The 20,058-nt window shown below is 39.4% G+C and overlaps 1 protein-coding gene and 1 long non-coding RNA gene across 3 annotated transcripts; both read right to left on the bottom strand.

Annotated features, from left to right (window-relative positions):
- Positions 1-1,145: 1,145 nt before the first annotated feature.
- Positions 1,146-5,454, bottom strand: LOC310950907. Its single transcript, XR_014593309.1, has 6 exons — positions 5,254-5,454; positions 3,216-3,233; positions 2,979-3,005; positions 2,692-2,733; positions 2,381-2,434; positions 1,146-1,807 (listed from the first exon to the last, which is right to left on the bottom strand). It is a non-coding gene; the product is annotated as an uncharacterized lncRNA (long non-coding RNA).
- A 2,567-nt stretch (positions 5,455-8,021) lies between these two features.
- On the bottom strand, positions 8,022-20,058 carry dhdds (dehydrodolichyl diphosphate synthase). 2 transcript variants are annotated; one of them, XM_083919035.1, is made up of 9 exons: positions 20,031-20,058; positions 19,609-19,689; positions 17,094-17,210; positions 16,852-16,994; positions 14,895-15,011; positions 14,657-14,758; positions 14,415-14,529; positions 10,191-10,298; positions 8,022-8,757 (listed from the first exon to the last, which is right to left on the bottom strand). In XM_083919035.1, the coding sequence occupies exons 2-9, from the start codon at positions 19,669-19,671 to the stop codon at positions 8,515-8,517; spliced, it is 1,008 nt and encodes a 335-aa protein (XP_083775161.1). In that variant the 5' UTR covers positions 19,672-19,689; positions 20,031-20,058; the 3' UTR covers positions 8,022-8,514. The 2 variants fall into 2 exon arrangements, with proteins under 2 accessions (XP_083775161.1, XP_083775160.1); XM_083919034.1 differs by having other exon boundaries at positions 19,911-20,035.

Here is a 20,058-nt window from a genome sequence, read left to right as displayed (position 1 = left end):
CAAATAAACTATAAAACAGCAGCCCTCTTATCAATGTGAGCAGCCCGGTGAAAGGTTTCCAAACAAAACGCGTCATATTTGACCGACTTTCACATGCTGAGGGGGGAGACACACACACACACACACACACACACTGAAATAAAGTATGTGCAGTGATGCAACACTTCCCTCTACTGGTGCCACGGAGCAAGACACTGTTCTCAAGAGCCACAATGCACTTTAAACTCAAGTGCTGATTATTTTGGACTTATTTACACCTGAATATTTCAATTTTGTGCAACTTTATACATTATTTCACATTGCACTTCAGCATCACTTGTCTATATATCTAGATGTAATACCCCAAAATCACCTGAACAAACAACAATCAGAGCATCCTACTTGTACAAAAGGTCAATTCAGATAATTAAAAATAAAACCATTAAGTAGCAGGTTGCATCATCCCCAAAGTGATGTTTCACATGCAGGACTTCTTTAGGAGTTTAATGCTAAGGGTTTTGCCTTTATTTAGTGAGGAATTTATATATATATATCCCAAAAAGTTCTAGCTTTTCATTTCAAGTCAACACCAGTCAAGTACACCTAAGTCATTTAGTTGTACTGTAATTTAGTTCAGGAAGAAATGCTGCTACACTTATTTAGTTAGTAATTATTTTATTTCAACATGCTGCTAAACTGCACAGTGCGTATTGTTGTATATTGTATATACCTACGTTTAACCACAATGTCTGTTGCTTTCTGTCACATCTAGCTAATTGTTTGATTTATTTTATGTTGGCTTATTGTTACTCTGATTCTTTCCCATCTTTGTATTGAAACTGTTAATAATGTTCTGTTATAATTTCCCTCTGGATAAATAAAGCTTCTTGAATCTAGAAGAAACCTATTTAAGGTTAAAGTTACACCAAAATATATCAACTGATAAGGGGGTTAAGAGGAAACATATTTGTTGGGTGATAATGATCTTAAAATGGATGTCATGCCAAGATGGCGGAGCCGGCAATCAGTGTGGGGATTACAGTCGTCAGCTAAGATCACTGTTTGAAACCTGCTGTACGAACTCCACAGGGCCACTGTGTATAAGAGTCATAGCTCCGTACACGGTTGCTGTTTCTTAGACGAGGCTTTCATATCACACAACAACGTAACGCCAAGAAGACATTTTTATTCAAGAACATTTAGATCAACCATTTAAGTCAGAAAAGCTTTAGTCAGAACATCAACATAACTTAACAGGACTTTTCATCAGATGACCGGGTTCACATCAAACGTGTGGTTGGGATGTATCAATCTTTGACCTAATAACAGTATTTTTCCGTGGTGTTTTTACTGACTGACGAGTTCATGTCAACATACAGTGCTTCAAAAACATTTGGTAAGCAATTTCTTATTAGTTTAACATTAAAATACAAGGAGGTAAAAGGACAACTTCCTATTCTCCCTCAAATTTTAACAGTATGCTTTAGCTGCCTCATAAGGTTTAAAATTAGATTCAGAGTCCAACTTGTTGGAGAATATCTGTTACTCAGCAGTTTAAATAAAAAAACAAGAACAGGATTAGACAAACTAAAAATGCCACGTCTACAGGATATGGACGGTAATCTTATTTTTTAAATGGATATAAAATGGATATGCATGTGACAAACTTTTGTTACATCAAGTGCAAGCCCAAAACAAACCTATAAATGACATTTGTAATATAAAACTTGGTAAAAAATACTTATTTAAAACTGTACAATCACCAAGTACACAGAGTGAGCACATCGACCGTTATTCATTTGGCTTCAGTGGCTTCGGCTTTTGGCTCCTGGGGACAGAAAGTGAGAAACGAGCGCGTTATGTGACAAACGATACGTGCACCGAGAAACCACAACTTCAGACTTCTAAAACTTTATTCAAGATGTATAAATGGAGAATGTGAAAATAAAGGCACCCTGTTTAGATTTTCCAAACCATCATTTGATAGGCAGTGTCTTTTTCTATTTTATTACTATAGGTTTTGCTCACAATCCTGCTCATGTGCAGATAAATATTATCCAGAGATCCGCACTTCAGTATTAGGAACACATGTTATACAACTCTTATACCCTCAAAATAATACCTGAATTAGTCATTTGTGTTCTAATTAAGTTAAATGCATATTTTGTGGGATGCTTGTAGCTGTTTTTTTGTAATTGAGAAACTTGTAAATACTGAATTCATTCCTTATTGTTAGCTGATCACACTCTTTACATACTTTGGATAAACATCACTATATTTGTCTACATCTTATACATAGATTAAAGACGGTGTGTTCTGTTAATTTGCTCACATTCATTTTTTATTAGTTAAGGACACAAATGACCTGCAAAACAATGGTGTTGTGTAAACTCTTACAAACCTCAGCCTTGTTCCCATTTTCAGCTACTTTGGTCTTCTTTGGTTTGGCTGCTTTCTATAGAAAACAAACAAACAAACAAACATGCCAATTGATTACTAACAGATTAGAGCTCTTCAACTAGATCACAATTATCACATGTTTAAGAATAATGAAGAAAATCAAGCGTACTAAGACATCTAAATTATTGCTCAAAAAGATGCATTTTCCTGAAACTAGGCCACACTTGATTTCCCTTCAAGGAACTCAAGGCCGTGACTCAGTTTCACATGTGACATTCAGCATAAAGACGGTCTGTGTTATTAGTTTCTTACTTTTGGAGCAGCTTTTTTCTTAGTCTCCGCAGATTTGGGTTTCTGCAAAACAAAGAAAACATTTTAAATATCACGCACCAGTAGATTACACAGAGGAGCAGTGGCTGGGGACATGGGGCATGTTATTAGTTCTGTGACTATCTCTTAAAAATAGACCCTCTGTTTAATATTGAAATAACAAATCTCCAAAAAAACACCCAACACAAATTCTGGATGACAAACGAGAATAATCACAAAGCAAAAAAGCAGCCGTTTATAATGATTGATTGTGTTTGTAAGGATCTTACCAAAGCCAGCCGGCTGGAAGTTCTTCGCTATTGAGAGAGGAGGAAAAGATATTCAGTAATTATTGCAAATGTAACTCACTTGCCCGTTTAACACATCACCCTAACTAAACATGATATTCACAGCATGTCCTGTTAAAACGACTTAAAACAGAAAAAACACAAACATTTAACGACAAATCTCAGCTATTCGTCTATTGAAATGTTGTGTAATGCTCTTGCAATATTCATGTTTCAAACCTCAGTGGTGGCAGGTGCCTGAAAGACAAAAAATAGAAAAAACACATTAAAATTTGAATACAAGTTTTGTAAAAAGAACAACTCAAATAACATTATAATCCTAAAAAACAGTATGAATATTTCTGCAGACATGATCTTGTAGTGGCAGAGAAATGAAACACTCAATACAAATCTACTTTTTATTTATTTTGAATTTAATTAATGTACAAAATCTACTTTTTATTTATTTATTTTTAAATTGATTTAGTCAATACACTAAATCTACTCTTTATTTGTTTTTAATTTAACTTAGTCAATGTACTAAATCTACTTTTTAATATTTTTTTTACATTAATTTAATCAATGCACTAAATCTACTTTTTATTTATTTATTTTTTAATTTAATCAATGCACTAAATCTACTTTTTATTCACTTATTTTTAAATTAAGTTAGTCCATGAACTAAATCTGCTTTTTATTTATTTTTAAATTAATTCAGTCAATGTACTAAATATGCTTTATATTTATTTTTAAATTAATTTAGTCAATGTACAAAATCTGCTTTTTATTTATTTTTAAATGAATTCAGTAAATGTACTAAATCTGCTTTATATTTATTTATTTTTAAATTAATTTAGTCAATATACCAAATCTGCTTTTTATTTATTTTTAAATTAATTTAGTCAATGTACTAAATCTGCTTTTTATTTATTTTTAAATTAATTTAGTCAATGTACCAAATCTGCTTTATATATATTTATTTTTAAATGAATTCAGTAAATGTACTTAACCTACTCTGTAAAGTGTCCTAGGATAACTTTTGTTATGATTTGGCACTGTAAATAAAATTGAATTGAAAATCCAAAGACTGGTGAAGAGAGAAATTGGGATGACACAAAGAACTTCCCGCGCATATTTGAATTCAAACTCGGTCTGTCTTGTCACCATGACACCGCGTTGGCGCCCTGACAGCTTCCTTTGTTTTGTATCAATGCGCGCCGACAGGCAGCTGTTGGGACACTGATAAGATTATTACGTACTTTGCTAATCTGCGACGTTAACCACCGCAGTGTAATAAAGGCAAACGCAAACCCGCGGATGATGCAAATGAAACAAAGGCAAAATGACATTTCAGATTATATTTCATAAATAAAACCGCCTTTTTTTTTAAATTATTAATTTTAAAGCCAAATATATCTTTTATTTAACCAAGAAAACTGCAGGATTTGTATTTGCAACATGCAAAATTAACCAGAATAAAACAAATATGCATCATTGAGGACATTTTTATTTATTTTTTTTTTTTTTACATTTGTTAATTCACCGATGCGCGCGAGTGTGACGTTATAAGGAATGTCAGCTGACTTAGATATTTTAAGCCCAAACGTTGATTGAATTTAAACTGGATGACGAAAACATCAAACCTGTTTTTTTGTTTTTTATTAAACAACATGCACGAGCGAGCCTTACTTTCCCCCCTAAATCAAAACAGCAAAATAAACGCGACCTCCCCTCCCCCAACTCCTTCCTCAAAAATCTGCAAGTTGGGCTTTTTTTTATTTTGTCAACCGCTCCCTGCACGGTTAAATCGGTAGATCACGACTTATGCATGTGTTTTATTTGGACAGCTAGTTCACATTTACGCCATGTAAGTGGGGTTTCTGTAACCTGTCAAGACCCCCCACCCCCCCCCCCCCCAACCCCAACCTGCTGCCTAAAGGGGGGGAAAAGACAAGACAGCGGGATGTCAACGGCTGCACATGTCAAAGAGCTTTGACGCAGGGCGTGCAAACCTCATTGTGTTTATATTATTTGTAGCGTTGCACACGTTTGGATACATTTAGCGCCACTAACTACGCTGCAAAGTTTGTATTTTCGACGTATGGGAGGATGCCCGCCCAGGTCCCCGCCGTCGGACCGCCATGGCTGCACCATTTGTTAGCGATGATGACGTTCCTCTGATGCGCATATCAAACGCAACTTAACGGTCACCTCGGGTTTAACAACACGAGCCCAGTGCACGGTTAAAATTAAATAATTAAAAATAAAATAATCTTACCTTCGATTTGCCCATGTTTGTTGATAAGGATATGAACAGAGAGCTCACAGAAAAACTGTAAAACGTTGTTGTTGTTGTGTTTTTTTTCCTCCTGGAGAGATTAACACTCGACAACTGAGCGGTCGCTGTGTAAAATGGCGAATGTATAATGCAAACGAATGTTTTTGTAGTTTCATACGCTGAAATATAAGAACGAAACCGGTTCCAACCAGTTTTGTGTTTCCATGTTTGTCATTGGATGCAAATGCGTCACGTGGTCCACGACGCCGCCCCTTTGTTAAAGAGGCAGGAGGCAAATATTGGAAAATACTCAGCAGGGCCGCGGGGAGGCGCTGTACCCCAGGTTTCTCATTGGATAAGGTCGTCACATCCAGGCCCTTCATAAACCATAAGTCTCTCATCTCATCTTATCCGGGGTCGGGTCACGGGGGCTGCAGCTTTAGCAGGGGACCCCAAACTTCCCTTTCCCGGGCCACATTAACCAGCTCTAACTGGGGGGTCCCGAGGCGTTCCCAGGCCAGTGTGGAGATATAATCTCTCCACCTGGTCCTGGGTCTTCCCCGAGGCCTCCTCCCAGCTGGACGTGCCTGGAACACCTCCCTAGGGAGGCGCCCAGGGGGCATCCTTACTAGATGATCCTGAACCACCTCAACTGGCTCCTTTCAACGCAAAGGAGCAGCGGCTCTACTCCGAGTTCCTCACGAATGCTGAACTTCTCACCCTCTCTCTAAGGGAGACTCCAGCCCCCCTCCTGAGAAAACCCATTTCGGCCGCTTGTACCCGCGACCATAAGTCTGTCAAGTTAAAGTAGCAATGCCACACGGTTAATTACTCCTACATTTAGCATCTTGCTTCTGTACGAAAGGTACAAAAGTTGTAGCATCAAACATTGTTATACAAAACAGGAGATAAGTAAAATAATTTGATGCAATGTTATAAACTATCCAACAGTATATAGTTATAATAAGCTCCACACATCCATCCATATTCAACCGCTTGTCCCCATCGGGGTCGCTGGGGGCTGGAGCCGACCCCAGCTGACATCGCGTGGGAGGAGGGGTCCACCCTGAACAGGACGGCAGTCTATCGCAGGGCACATAGAGACGAACAGAGACAGACAACCATTCACACCTACGGGCAATTTAGAGTCATCAATAAACTTAACCTGTGCATGTCTTTGGACTGTGGGAGGAAACCAGAGAACCTGGAGAAAACCCACGCAGACACGGGGAGAACATGTAAACTCCACACAGAAGGGTCCCAGCCGGGATTTAAACTTTGTGAGGCGACAGTGCTAACCACCACACCACAGTGCCGCCCATCAAAATGCCTCTTACTTGTAAATGCATCAGTGATACTACAATCATTTATCTGATGAACATAATAATCTAAATGAGGGCAATACTTGTGCGATATAACCATAGACGATATAACTCGAAAAAGAGCATTTATATTACATGTGGTATGATTACTACTTTTACTTAAAGGTTGAAAATGGAGAATGAGTGAAACACCACCATCTAGTGTCTCAGGACCGTAGTCGCAACAACAGACAATAATTCCAGCAGTCGCGTTGCCATGTTCGTCAGACGGAGTCTGTTTGAACCCGTCCCCTCTGGCAAATCGCTCCATTAAAAACAAGTATTACAGAGGAGTTTGATTGACAGTAACCATTAGCCGTTATGGCTAAGTAAACATGAACGTTAGCTTACCAATTGAGGAGAAACGTAGCCATTTGGGCGTGCGTTTTAATGCGGCTGAACTCCTTTATCTCAGTCCATTGACTGAGTGCTTGGTCTATACTGACTCTGGTTTTTGCCCGTCTGCGGTAACTCAGGTGCTAGGACAAATAGGACAAATAACGCCCCCTTCGCTGAGGCTCCGAAGCTGCTGCAGGATTGGCAAACTCCATTTCACCAGTGCCAGCCTACAGTAGCTGCACCAAACAACAGACAACTCTGGCAACCCGCAATGTCGCTCGCTATCGGCTGGAACAATGTAAACAGAAGGTGACAGAAAGTCATTATCCAACCCCTAAAAAAAACCTATAGTAATTCAGGCTAAATCTTTTTTATTTTTATGGAAAAGCAACACTTCCATTCTGTACCCCCCGAAACACCCAGTGGGTGTATTATTAAAACATATATAGCTTTTAATATCTTTCTAAGTTATTTATTAACAATAATATTTCCTATGGGAGGGAATTCAAATACCTAATTGTAGTAAGTGGCTTAAGATGTAGCTGCAGTTTGGACGTGAATAAACTTAAGCATAAGTAGTTGATACAACTGAAGGTTGAGACTTATTCATTCTTCTGTTATTCCCAAATTAACAAAAAAACAACAAACAATGTGAAAAATATTACCGTTTCTTTACTTGTGTTATGATTGCTGACTGGGAGTCATAGTTTACCCACCTTTATATGCACAACAACACTACACTACTAGCTAGATATTTACTTTTAAACAGAATAGCAACTACATACTTTTTGATTTAATGTACGCAATCATTTCCTAATTTAAACAGTATTTACCTTGTCAATCAGAGGAGAGGTTCAATACTTATCCAACAGTTACTAGGACTTAAAGGTTTAGTTGATGTGTGGGCTGAACGCTTCCCAGTTGTAGAAAGGCCTCAGTAACTGATGGGAAACCAAATACAGTAAAAGGGTTTCCCCTGAGATGCAGAGTCACAATTAAATGCTAACAGATTGAAAACCAGACTGAGTGGTATACGAGTACAAAGCACTGAATCGTACATCATTTTCTCATCTGACGTACAGTAATTGCTTTATTCTGTTTAAGAAAGCTGGTCAAAATCTAGTTATGTCATCAACATCACACTCAACAAACAACACTTTCTTTGGGCCACAACAGAAATGCAAAGCTGTACTCACTTAGATTTATGTGGACGGATGCTTTGGGAACTTCTCCAAAAACACAGGATCCCTGGCTTTCGCTCATGTAATCTGATCTTCCAATCAATGGCATGCATTTGACAATTTGCACAATTACTTAACTACATCTTGACCAGTCGTTTCCACACATTAGACTTTTGTTTCAAAGTCTACAATCATAAATATCAATTATTCTACAGCCCCATAGGGGTAAAATTGCCCTCTCTTCTTGTACAAATCAGTAACACAATGAAACCATTCCCAGTCACTGTTCACTCTTCCTGTTTCCACAGAAGCCCTTTTGGGAAGAGGACGGGAGAGGTTTCATCCCCACTTCAACATGGGGTTTATTCTTCGAACGCTTCTTAGGCCACGACGCCGTCGCCCCATAAGTCACTAAAGAAAGAGTCTCTCTTGTGCTTCAGTGCTTCTAGGAAGTCCTGAATCCGTTCTTCCCTGCAGGTGGTGTAGTGCAGCAGGGCCTCCTGTCTTCTCTGCGTGTCGGCGGGCTTTCCATTCCCATGATGCTGCAGGTGCTCTGCTACACAGGCGCGATCCGCCTCGAGCTGCTGTAAGGCCTGGTGCTCTCGATGGAAGTCTCTGGCTTTCTATAATGCAACACAAATTCCAATTAGTCATGCATAGGTAGGACTTGCTTCAACTTATTACCACTGAAAAGAAATAGATCCTTTTTTGTTTTGGTAACAGCAATGTAAAGTGGAATCACAATAGTCATTACATGGACAACAGACAGAAGATGTTACGTGTTGTGTGACAGATGGAGGCAACAAACTGTTTTACCAAGTAATGCTCACCAAAAATAATTACTTACTGAATACTGAAGTAATAAAGATGAGGTCATAAGGTTATCACAGCCTTTTCTGCTACACAAGTAATGTTTTTTCATTTGTTTTTTGTGATATACATTTTTGCACCAGAATAACCTGTGTCGTGTGATTGGACAACACAATATAAACATCTTACAATACAACAATCCTGCAGCAAAGATACATTTGATAAAGCTGCCAACATTTGCCGCTTGCTGAGAATGATGAAACATTTTGGAGGCAATATTTGGTGATGGCAAATATCCCAGTAATTATTTTTCCAATAATATTCACAATTATGCCTGGGACCAGTGACTTCTCATTTGCCAAAACAGTTTTCCTGCATTTGAATTCTTGTGATTTGTGATGTGTCTTGCCTTTGCCACATTACATCGTTGTGTGAGTGACGTGAGATTGGTCTCATCTGTGTAGCAATTCTTGGAGTGTAGTTCAATTTTAATAGAGCTCTGATAGCAACATTTGTAAATATATGGCAACCTACTGAGGTTCAAGGAGGCTAAATAGACTCTGTGTCTGTATGCCTAAGATCTGTCTGCCTACATTTCTGGTACACCACTTGTAAACACTGGGAAATTGTTAAACATGGCCAGGGCAAACCTAAGGGCGCACTCACACCGCCCGTACCGTGCCCCGGGCTTTAGGGTACTTGTCCCCCGAACAGGCACACATAAAATGACGCCACCGTAGGCCTCGTGCTCGTACATCTGCAAACACGCTTTACAAAAGCCCACCTCTCTCAAACGGGCCGTGGACGGCCAGCTGGCCGCAGCTAGGTGCGGAGCGGTTGCACTCACACTGGTCAAACGAACTAGGCTTTATCAGTAAAACCTGTTTTGGCCCGGTACGGAAGGAAAGTGTGAGTGCTCCCTAAAAAATAATTTGTTGTTGTATGGCAAAGACAGGAGACTGCATGGGCGACTGAAGTCACACACAAATCTTCACCTACATTGAGAGAAAAGACGCATATCTGGATATTTGCTTAATAACTCCACAGCCTCCAAAATGACAGAGGAGGACAGCTGCGTCAAAACCTTTGGCAGGGTCACAAAAAAACAAACATTATGGTCGTCTTCAAACCTGTGTTTTCTGTAAGGCCACTGTATACCAAGATGTTCTTATTATTTTTGCCAGTCTCCCTGTATAGCCCATCCAATGACTACCTGTGACAACAAACAAACTGCGCCTTGCTTTACCTGAATGGATTTGTAATTTAATTGATATTGGACAATGGCTTCACACAGGTTCCAGAACGAGTACTCAGGCCACAGCACGGACTGAAACACTAGGCAGGAGTGGGATGTCTGCAGAGTGGAAGACAAAGGACAAGCTGTTAAGTGTTTGACATTCAGTCTAATGTCTATTTGTTTAATACTTTCTATCATAAAAAGCTTTCACCCTAATTTGGTGGATAGTTCTTTGTTGTTATAGGCATAAAAAATATAAAAATTGGTGTGTGAAAACAAATTGCCTTTGTTCCTTCGAGAACTCCTACGATCTGAACATGCATGATTTGCATTATTGTTTTTCATTTTAATGTTTGATAGGGACAGATACACTATACACGGGAAGTTGCACAACAATTAACCAATGCAGTGTATCACAGCATTTATAGCTACTGCTAATTCCCAATGCCCGTGCCTAGCGAGGCCTTTAAAATAACAAACATAAAACATGATCACAGACTAAATTAAATTGTGTGGTACATTTAGTTGACCTAATAAAAACAGCATTACGACTTGCAGGCATACTCATACGGTTTATACGCGTACAAACACCCAGAGAGCGCCCGACTGACACGCCTCACATTTTTCCAGGTGGTAAAAGCACGTGTACCGTTCCAAACGCAATGACCTATAAAATGTAACTCTACCCAAAATGCTAAAATCAGCACAAAGTCACATATTCACAGCTCTTGCAGTGGGGTGTACTCAGGGGTGAAAGTAGTTTATTTCTTGCCGGTGCTATCATACTGACCCATAGTTTGCGTGCAGTGCACAGAAAAATACACTTAATTATTCATTATAGTCTACTCATCAAGCATTCACTAGAACTTCTTATCACTCTAGTACTTTTTAATCACACTAGTATCACTCTTTTGTGCCCCTGCATCAGTTGCCATGGGATCAGGGATGCCATGAGACCGAGATCTTTCACTTCTCGGCATGGGGTACAGCCAAGTGTTCCAGTTTTAGCATACAATCAATCATTTCCCCCCCTGAACTGCTCGTATTGTTCTTTTTTCCTTATTGAGGGGTAAGCAGTAGGCCTCGCCTCATGATTACCACCTGCTGTACTTGTTTCTGAAGATCCTGCAGCTGTCATTTCTCTCTGCTGACTTTGTGACTCCTCACTCTGGCTCTGAACTTGATCATCTTCCTTGGGTATTGTTCTGCAGACTTTACCTGGTACGTTTTCCGTTTCATCATTGCTGCAGTCTTTTCTCTTAAACATATCATTACATTTTTATCTGCATTATTACTTGTTGTATTTTCCTCTTGTCCTCTCTTCCTTATCTTATCAACTAGACCTATTTGAACCATGATTTGAATATCCCTCTTAGGCCACAAGGTGGACCACCAAGTCTTTTAGAAAATGTTTTCCGCCCTGCAGTCTGATATATACACAATCTTTAGTTCATAAAAAAAAGATCGATTCATGCTGAGTTACAAAATAACAAAAATGTCGCGGAAATTCCAGTCGATAATTTATGCGTTTATGTTTTATGCAGAACTAGTTTCTTTAGAGCGTAATGATATTTTGGCGGTTGCACGGCTCGACACGTGATCGTGCTCCACCAATAAGATAGCTGCTTTTTGTCAACAGAATAGTAAGATGGCGGCCGCCGTGGTTTGATTCAACGCCTGGAAACAATTCCCCCCTTGGGATTATTAAAGTGTTTCCGATTCTGGTTCTGACGGACATGGGAAAAGGAACCGGCAGCGTACCAAACATGGCGCCCCATTCATTCCTATGGAAAGCCGCTCAGTAGCGCAGGCTCCCCTGAGGACGCCGCCGCCATTGTTGCTTCTCGTGAACGCGGGAGGATTTACCGGATGTAGAAATGCCCGAGCGCCAAGCACGAGCGAGTCTCGAACAGACGAAGCCTCTTATTCTTTAAGAGTCCAATATTTTTGTATTTTTTTTATTATCCATGGTTTCTATGGCTCGATAGTTAGCAGATATACTTAGTTGGCATATGTTTTATATATGTATTTAAATGAGCCGAAATAACAATTGTATATACTGTATTAACGGTTTGAATCAAGCAAAGGGATGTTTTTATTCTTTGTATTAAAAAAATTTAAATTCTCTGACTAAAATGTGCCAAAATACCATCTAAAGAAAAAAGAAATATTAGTTTTACTTCCCTGTCCCGAAACAGTAATAAACAGTTAGTTATATTCAAGATAGCACTATCTTGAATATAACTAACTGTTTATTATTGTTTTATTCATATATCTATTAGAAATAGTAGGTCTACCAAGTACTAACTAAATAAAATACCAGAAATAGGCCTTTTTAGTATGATGAGGTTTCGCTATCCATATTGGAATACACTTGAGTTGTACACTGGCATAAACTACATAGCTAAAAAAAAGAAGATGTGTAGCGTATCAAGTTATGTTTATATTAGCCTACTAACAATGTTAGCAAATTTCGTACCATCATCCCCTATATATGATATGTCGTTTTAGGTACGGACGTATTGATGATATGTCCGTACCTGTATATATGTATAATAGCTGGGATCGGCTCCAGCCCCCCGCGACCCCGACAGGGACAAGCGTTGAAGATAAATTAATGAGTGTTGCACAACATAGACCCAGAAGGCCACACAGGTTCTGGTCCAGGCTCTTGTCATCCCACGCCTTGACTAACTCCCTCCTTGCTGGTCTGTCTGTGCCATTCGACCCCTGCAGCTCATCCAGAATGCAGCGGCTCCACTGGTCTTCAACCTACCTAAGTTCTCTCACTACACTGCTCCTCCGCTCCCCTTCACTGGCTTCCTGTAGCTGCTCGCATCCGTTTCAAGACACAAGCACTTGCTTATTGTGCTACTAATGGATCAGGCCCAGCTTACATCCAGGACATGATTAAACCTCACACCCCAGCCCGCCCTCCCTCTCTGCTCTGCATCGGCAAATCTACTTGCTGCTCCCTCACTGAAAACATATTCACTAAAGGTTATGGAGTTACGTCCAGTGTGGTGGTTTACACCATGAAATATAAAATAAGGCAGTTTGGACTTTTTTGCATTTTGAAAAAAAGTGTAGCAGAAGGAGATGGAGCCATTCACTGTGCAATTAATAATCTACTACCACATACCTGGACACTTGTCTTCTTATAATTATTATTTTTTGTGCAATAACTGTATCCACCACTCAAGTGCAATCATTTAATCTCGCTGCTCATTTCTGTCATATACTGTACAGTCATACATATTTTATCTCATGCATTTCCTCTACATTTAACTTGTCTGATTTAATTTTCTGTGAATTTTATTTGACCTGCATTCTTACATCTTCCTCATATATATGAAGAGCTCTTTTCCAAAACGAGATAAAAGCCAAATAAATAAAAAAATACAGTATATATACGACTAAGAGTGTATTGCTCACTGTTTATTGTTGTTGCTGTATTTGTTTAGCTAAGAGTTCATTGGTTATCTTACACCGTATTTTTTTTATACCTCCCTTGTGTTTTTTGTAAGTTGCTGGAAACTCAATTTCCTTGCGGGAGTCACCCCGAAAGGATCAATAAAGAGAAGTCTATGTCAAAGTCTAAGTTATCATCACTTGATTGGGATTAATGAAGAACAATTTAGCATTTGGCATAGTTATTTTTAGACAAGGTGCAGAATCTTTTCAATTAAAAAAAAATTCAAAAAACTTTATTTGTCCCCGGGGGGCAATTCAGGAAATTTGCTTTTTTTTGCCAGCACACCTCCCTAGCGTTATGATGTGCGACTGTGTTACCCCTTGCTGTTGTTATACTCTTAAGCTGGTCACAGGAGTTAATTAATGATCTGCTCCTCTTGAGTGAAAAATGCAGCCCTTGATCTATCCAAAGGTTGAGTCAAATGACACAATACACTCCCTCTTTATGAGACCATGCATTGAAACTAAAGCGGAAACCTTGGCATGACAAATTAACTCTTAAGTGAGCTTCGTGGTTCCATTTAACTGCGAGTTTCATATTTGCTGATGCAGGTCATTCAAAGAAACCCTGGGTATGTTCAGCGCACTTTGCTGTACAACCCCTCCGATAATTTTATGAACGTTAACCGAACACGAAACCAAGACTGGGAATTCATATCTCCAACCTTACTTTACGGGTTTCATATTTGAAAGTGAGATCTCTCAGCGCGACAACTATCATCTTCATTAATTTGCCCATACTGTCATTTTCATCCTCACCTGCCAAAGAAGGAAGTCGCTGAGTCGCACTTCTCCGGAGGTGCGGATGAGCAGATCAGGGTTGGGAGAATTACTGCTGTACAAACACTCACTCAGCAACGCCTCTGAAACATCACTGGGCATGACAGAACACAAACGCAGCTTGTTAGAGCTTTTCTTTTTATACTCTATGTAGCATCATAGATGTGGGAAGCATATCAACAAGATCAACTCCGTATTGTCTTTGCCAATTTTCTTTTTACCTTGCTTTGATCAGGCCCTGCTCCACACCCCAAGCCATTTCTCTGACCGCATTGGTGATTTCATATCTCGATGTGTAGGCAAAGCACACATTCAGGAAACATCTGCAAAGCAAGCATTTGTACATCTGTGGTGATTTAAAGTGGAAAATGTAACATCTATGTGTGTGGTGGTAAAGCTGGGTCACTAATGATGAGGTTGGATCATAGAAGCAGACAGACAAATGAATAAAACACGTACTTATTGTGGGCCTTGGTTGTGACCACAGCTTTGGCAATAAGCTGCTGAAGGTCGAGTGGCAGCATATTCAAGTCGCCCAGCACCCGGATACACACACCGTGCTTCTCCAGGTTGTCCCTACAAGAGAGGTGTAGAACAATCACAATTAAAAAAAAAACGTTATTTGTCCCCGGGGAGCACGCATGAAGAACAACAGGGACAAGAAGAAGACCTCCGTTTAGACAAGGCTGCTTAAACGTGTCTATCTGCGTTCCACACCCAGAAATACACAAAGCTCCCTACGTGTAGGAATTTCCACTGAGTCGGCGGCAGCGCGTACAGTTTCCCTGGAGCAGTCTGCAGTACAATGTCTTGTGCAAAGCTGGTTTGTCGAGTGTTGGTTTTCATACAATGATGATTTATTTTGGACAGTGTTACTGCCGTAGGGAAACATGTAATTCTATCAACCTCGCTGTGCTTTTAACAGAACAGTATTTTCAGAATTGCCTCCAAGACCACAATGTCTTCCTGAGAGCATTTACAGACTCTATGTTTACAATGAGGAACCATAGTGATCGACTTGTTACAAGAGAGAGATATATATATATATATATATATATATATATATATAGGGGTTCGACAGCTTCTTTAACATCAAATTCGAGGGCTTTTGAGGACTTTTTAAGGCCTATTTCACTCAGATTCAAGGATCCAAAACAGCTGATTTCAGACACAGATCCAGCTTAAATTACTGTTACAACGCTAAGGATTTCAAAAATGAGAACTAGCAGGCTTATGCCGGAAACAATGACAACTGCTGGAGGCACACGCGCAGACAGTGGAAAACAGACTATTCACCAACATGAAGCTAAAAAAAGATCCAAATAACTTCGGTTTATATTTTTGCAGACAATATATTAATTGAAGCACTTTCAATGACCCTTGTCTATTCATGTCAATTTTCAAAAAAACTTTAAAAAGGCCTTGATTTTTCTTCTGCACTGTCGCCTCACAGCGAGAAGGTTCCAGGTTCGCATCCAAGCTGGGGCCCTTCTGTGTGGAGTTTGCATGTTCTCCCGTGTCTGCGCCGGTTTCCTCCCTCCTAAATGATGATTCTAAAATTGCCCGTAGGTGTGAATGGTTGTCTGTCTCTGTTTGTCTCTATGTGCCCTGTGATAGACTGGCGTCCTGTCCAGGGTGTACCCCGCCTCATGCCGATGTCAGCTGGGATCGGCTCCAGCGACCCCGACAGGGACAAGCGGTTGAAGATGAATGAATGAATTTCACAAACTTTCAAGGATTTCAAAACCAGAGACATCCTAATGACAAGAGTAATCTGTAAAATATTCCTTGTTGTGGAAAAACATTCTGAAAAATTTGGTAAATTGAGATTAAATTTTTCTTGGGCCAACATCTTAGTGGAACTGCGGATTCGTGCACTTTAACTTTCTCTAAGGTAGTTGTTGATTGGTTTAAATAAGTGTTTTTGGACATCTACACAGTAACAGTTTAATTAGAGGCTAAATCTACAGGAGCGAAAAGTCAGTGTCAACCAAAATAGCCATGAAAATAACTGATTGTGTGGACTCCTATTTTAAATCAGCATTTCTTTCTCTTGGCTTTTCTGGAATCAGTCCACAGTATATCTTGCTCAATGACCCGTGCAGAGGCAGGTTGTTTTTGTTTCGGTGCTGTCAACTTATGTGGTAGTAAGAAAAGAAAAATCCAATATTTCCTCAGTGTAGATGTTTTTAAATGCAAGTGTGAACCAAGCTGATTTAAAAGCATGTTAAAAGTTAAATGCTGGCTCCTCACTACCAATCTAAAGCCCTGTTTACTTTTACAAAGACTGAATCTGAAATAATGTATGTATCAGTCTCTCAAAGACACTTAATTAACTTTAACTACACAGCAGGTCACTGCGTTTGGTTCCACAGCAGAGTGAAAAACGGTTTCAAACCCTTCAGTTAAAACTTACCGTTCCTCCAACAGCTTTTCAAACTTCTGCTTAGCCAGCTCCATCAGCCCATCCACCTCGTTTTTGGTGCGCTTGAAGTTCTCGATACTGAAGGCGTACACCGTAACCTCTTGGATGTTCAGATGCTTACACCAACGTAATGTCTGGTGTGGAAAGGAGAGTAGGTTACACATACATGAGCAACATATATTTTATGCCCGGTGTGTTTAAGAAGACTTGCTTTAGTCCCAAAGCAACCTCACCTCTGCGAGCTTGTTGAAGCCCTGCATGTGCCCTTCCTGGCGCTCCATGTTTTTCTTACGTGCAAAGCGACGGTTACCATCCATGATGAAGGCCACATGTTTAGGCATGGGTCCAGCCTGGGAGACACAATGCAGATCAGGGGAGTCAAGAGAGATTTGGGTTATAGTGACAGAGACATTAAGTAATGTTACAAACGGGTGGTGTTTACAAGGTACAGGGAAGAAGAGGGGTATGACAAACACTAGGGTTCTCACATTTTGCCATACTTGTCATTTATTTATTTTTACACAAGCGGTTATTGTCTTTTGTTGATTATTGTTTGTTTTGTTGAGCGTATTAAAAACAAAACAAAAAAAACTATAGTACTAGGTACTAAGTGGAGAAGGGGTAGGAATTAATAAGCCAATGCTTCTTCCTACTCCTTTTCAAACATACAAAGGGTTTTAATAACTAGTGCTTCAAGTGTAATTTATTTTTCACATGTTTGAAATAAAGCATTCATTCATTCAGTCAGTCAGTGCTGAAACGATCAATCAATGAAAACCTATTAAGGAAACAAATGTGATAAGTTATTCTCTGGTTCTATTTTCTAATAAGTTGCATTCTTGACCTCAGAAATAATATATTAAAGAAACAGTATTAACTCCGCTCGCAAGCTTTTTTTCAGAGCTTTTTCAAATGTGTCAGCGCACAATGTACGAACAGTCTCCATCCGCTGATGAAGATTGTAAGATGCTGTTGAAATCTGAGGAAAAGGTTACTGTTTTTTTTCAATTTTTGACAAAAAGCTATTTAAAGACGTCAGCTGGAGATCTTGGAAACTGATACGAGCATTTTACACTATTTTTTGCCGCCGTGTAAAGCAAATGATTCATTGAAAAAGAAAAAGAGTAGCAGCCCTTCAGTGGTGCTAAAGTAGCTTTAGTTAATGCCACTCAAATATTAAACACCCATGCAGTTCGTCTGTTCTGACCACCTGGGTGAAAGAAATGTTGTCTATATATCGTGTGCAGCATGATAAAAAGACAGCAATATCCCTACACGTTTCATATGACACAAGGAAATAAAAAAAATAAAACGCAAGATTAGAGTTAACACTCATTACCTTTTAAAAAAAACATTGTTTCACGTCGTTACTTGTGATACAGGTTGAGCAAGGATATTTAATTTCCAGCTAGGCTACTATCTTTGTTCAGATGTGTAAAAAAAAAAAGTGTCTCACAGTTTGAGACATTAGTCAAATTTTTTTTATTGTGCAGTGAATTGATTATTTCCTCAGAAGAGTGTTTAAAGATTGTGGAAAAACACAACGCTGGTGTATCACTGCCTTTTCCTATTTCCTGTCGGTCTATGGCAGGAGTAGGCAATTCTGGTCCTGGAGAGCCACTGTCCTGCATGTTTTGGGTTTCTCTGCTCTAACACACCTGATTCTGATGATTTGCTCGTTATCTAGTAGCTGATGCTTGTCACACTTTGATTATTGTTAGACTCAGGTGTGTTAGGGTAGGGTGAAACCTAAAACATGAAGGACAGTGGCCCTCGAGGACCGGTGTTGTGTCGTATTCAGCACCCCTGCCGTGAAATGCACCCCCTCCCATTATAGGTGATATTTATAGGTGATATTCTGGATCAGAAGGCTGTTGTTTCCACCTATAGGAGTAGTTTATATACCCATAAAAACAGGTAGCCCACAACGGTCAGAACATTGGTTACTTACAGTCTTTAATCTATTTGAAAGAGTTTAAAATCACAAACTTGGATAATAGCGAACACAAAACAACACCTTTTTGTATGTTCTGTGGAAATAAACTGCAGCCATAATTACAAAATGAATGAAATGGATCTTTTGAGCAAGTTGAATGTATTTGACTCAGCGTTTCCTAAATATAATCCCAGCTTTTCTTGCAATTCATAGGTTCAAAAATGTGCTTTTAATTGGGTTAACTGTATATAAGCTACTCCTTTAGGTGGAAACAACAGCCTTCTGATCCAGAATATCACCTATAATGCCAGGGGGTGCATTTCACGGCAGGGGTGCTGAATACGGCACAACACCAGAATTGCCTACCCCTGGGCTATGGATTAAGATGGGACTGTTTTTTTGTTTTTCTTTTACTAGTATGCAGCATGTAGCATTGTGTGCTTTGAAGCAATACATGTTTTTGTGCAGACTGAATGCCAAAATGTCTTTTGATCTGACTGTAAATAAACATGGAGGCACACCTCTAAACTACCCCAGACTCTGTTTATTCATAATTATCTTAATATGCAGGTTTTCGTTTTATTCCACACTGGCATTTTTAATGAGGGGCATTCCCCTCACAGTTTTAGCAAGAAGACTAAACAAATGCCCCATGTATGCCTGTTATTATAAAGAAGTTTGTGTGTTTATGTGTATGTTAGGGTGTTAAAGACCTTCTGGCGGGTTTCAAACGTCGTTTTACTATTTTGCTTTTTTAGAGAAAAGTTGAGAGATAAACGTTACACAAGAATATTAATATAATTCAGGCTTACCTTCAGGATATTGGCTGAAATCTTCTCAAGCAGGTTTAAGTCGCCTTCTCTTATCCACGACATTTTCAGGCTTTAAACGGTCTAAAAAAATAGATTAAAAATGTTTTAAACACGTTTTTGATGTCGAACTTTTAACCCACCCTGTACTAAACATTATCAACGACCAAAATGGCAGAAATAGTGTCTGAATGTCTAACGAACTTGTCAGTTATGGGTTTTTTAATCTTTCTTTTATACAGGCAGTGATTGATTTTACGGTAACTGCCGGACCTGAACCGTTGAGGCTACAAAAACACACACACCGAGTCACACTTGGTCCAGAAAACACCCGCTGTTCAAGGAAACGGCTTCGTTCATTCAGACTTTTAAATTACCCGTTGTTTTACCGTTAAACGACTCAAACGTTAGCACATCTCACGGACCTTCCAACTCACAGCTTTTACGATGACG

This window comes from Echiichthys vipera (assembly GCF_963691815.1).
Source record: "Echiichthys vipera genome assembly, chromosome: 8".
Taxonomy (NCBI): Eukaryota; Metazoa; Chordata; class Actinopteri; order Perciformes; family Trachinidae; genus Echiichthys; species Echiichthys vipera.
The sequence above is the reverse complement of the archived record's forward strand: the minus strand, read 5'-3'. Positions and strand labels throughout refer to the sequence as shown.

Coding starts and splice junctions, on each gene's coding strand:
- dhdds (XM_083919035.1), bottom strand. CDS start 19,671: ATGTCGTGGATAAGAGAAGGCGACTTAAACCTGCTTGAGAAGATTTCA. Junction 16,995..17,093: donor GCTTCAACAAGCTCGCAGAG/GTGAGGTTGCTT, acceptor TTTCCACACCAG/ACATTACGTTGGTGTAAGCA. Junction 10,299..14,414: donor GCGACTTCCTTCTTTGGCAG/GTGAGGATGAAA, acceptor TCCACTCTGCAG/ACATCCCACTCCTGCCTAGT.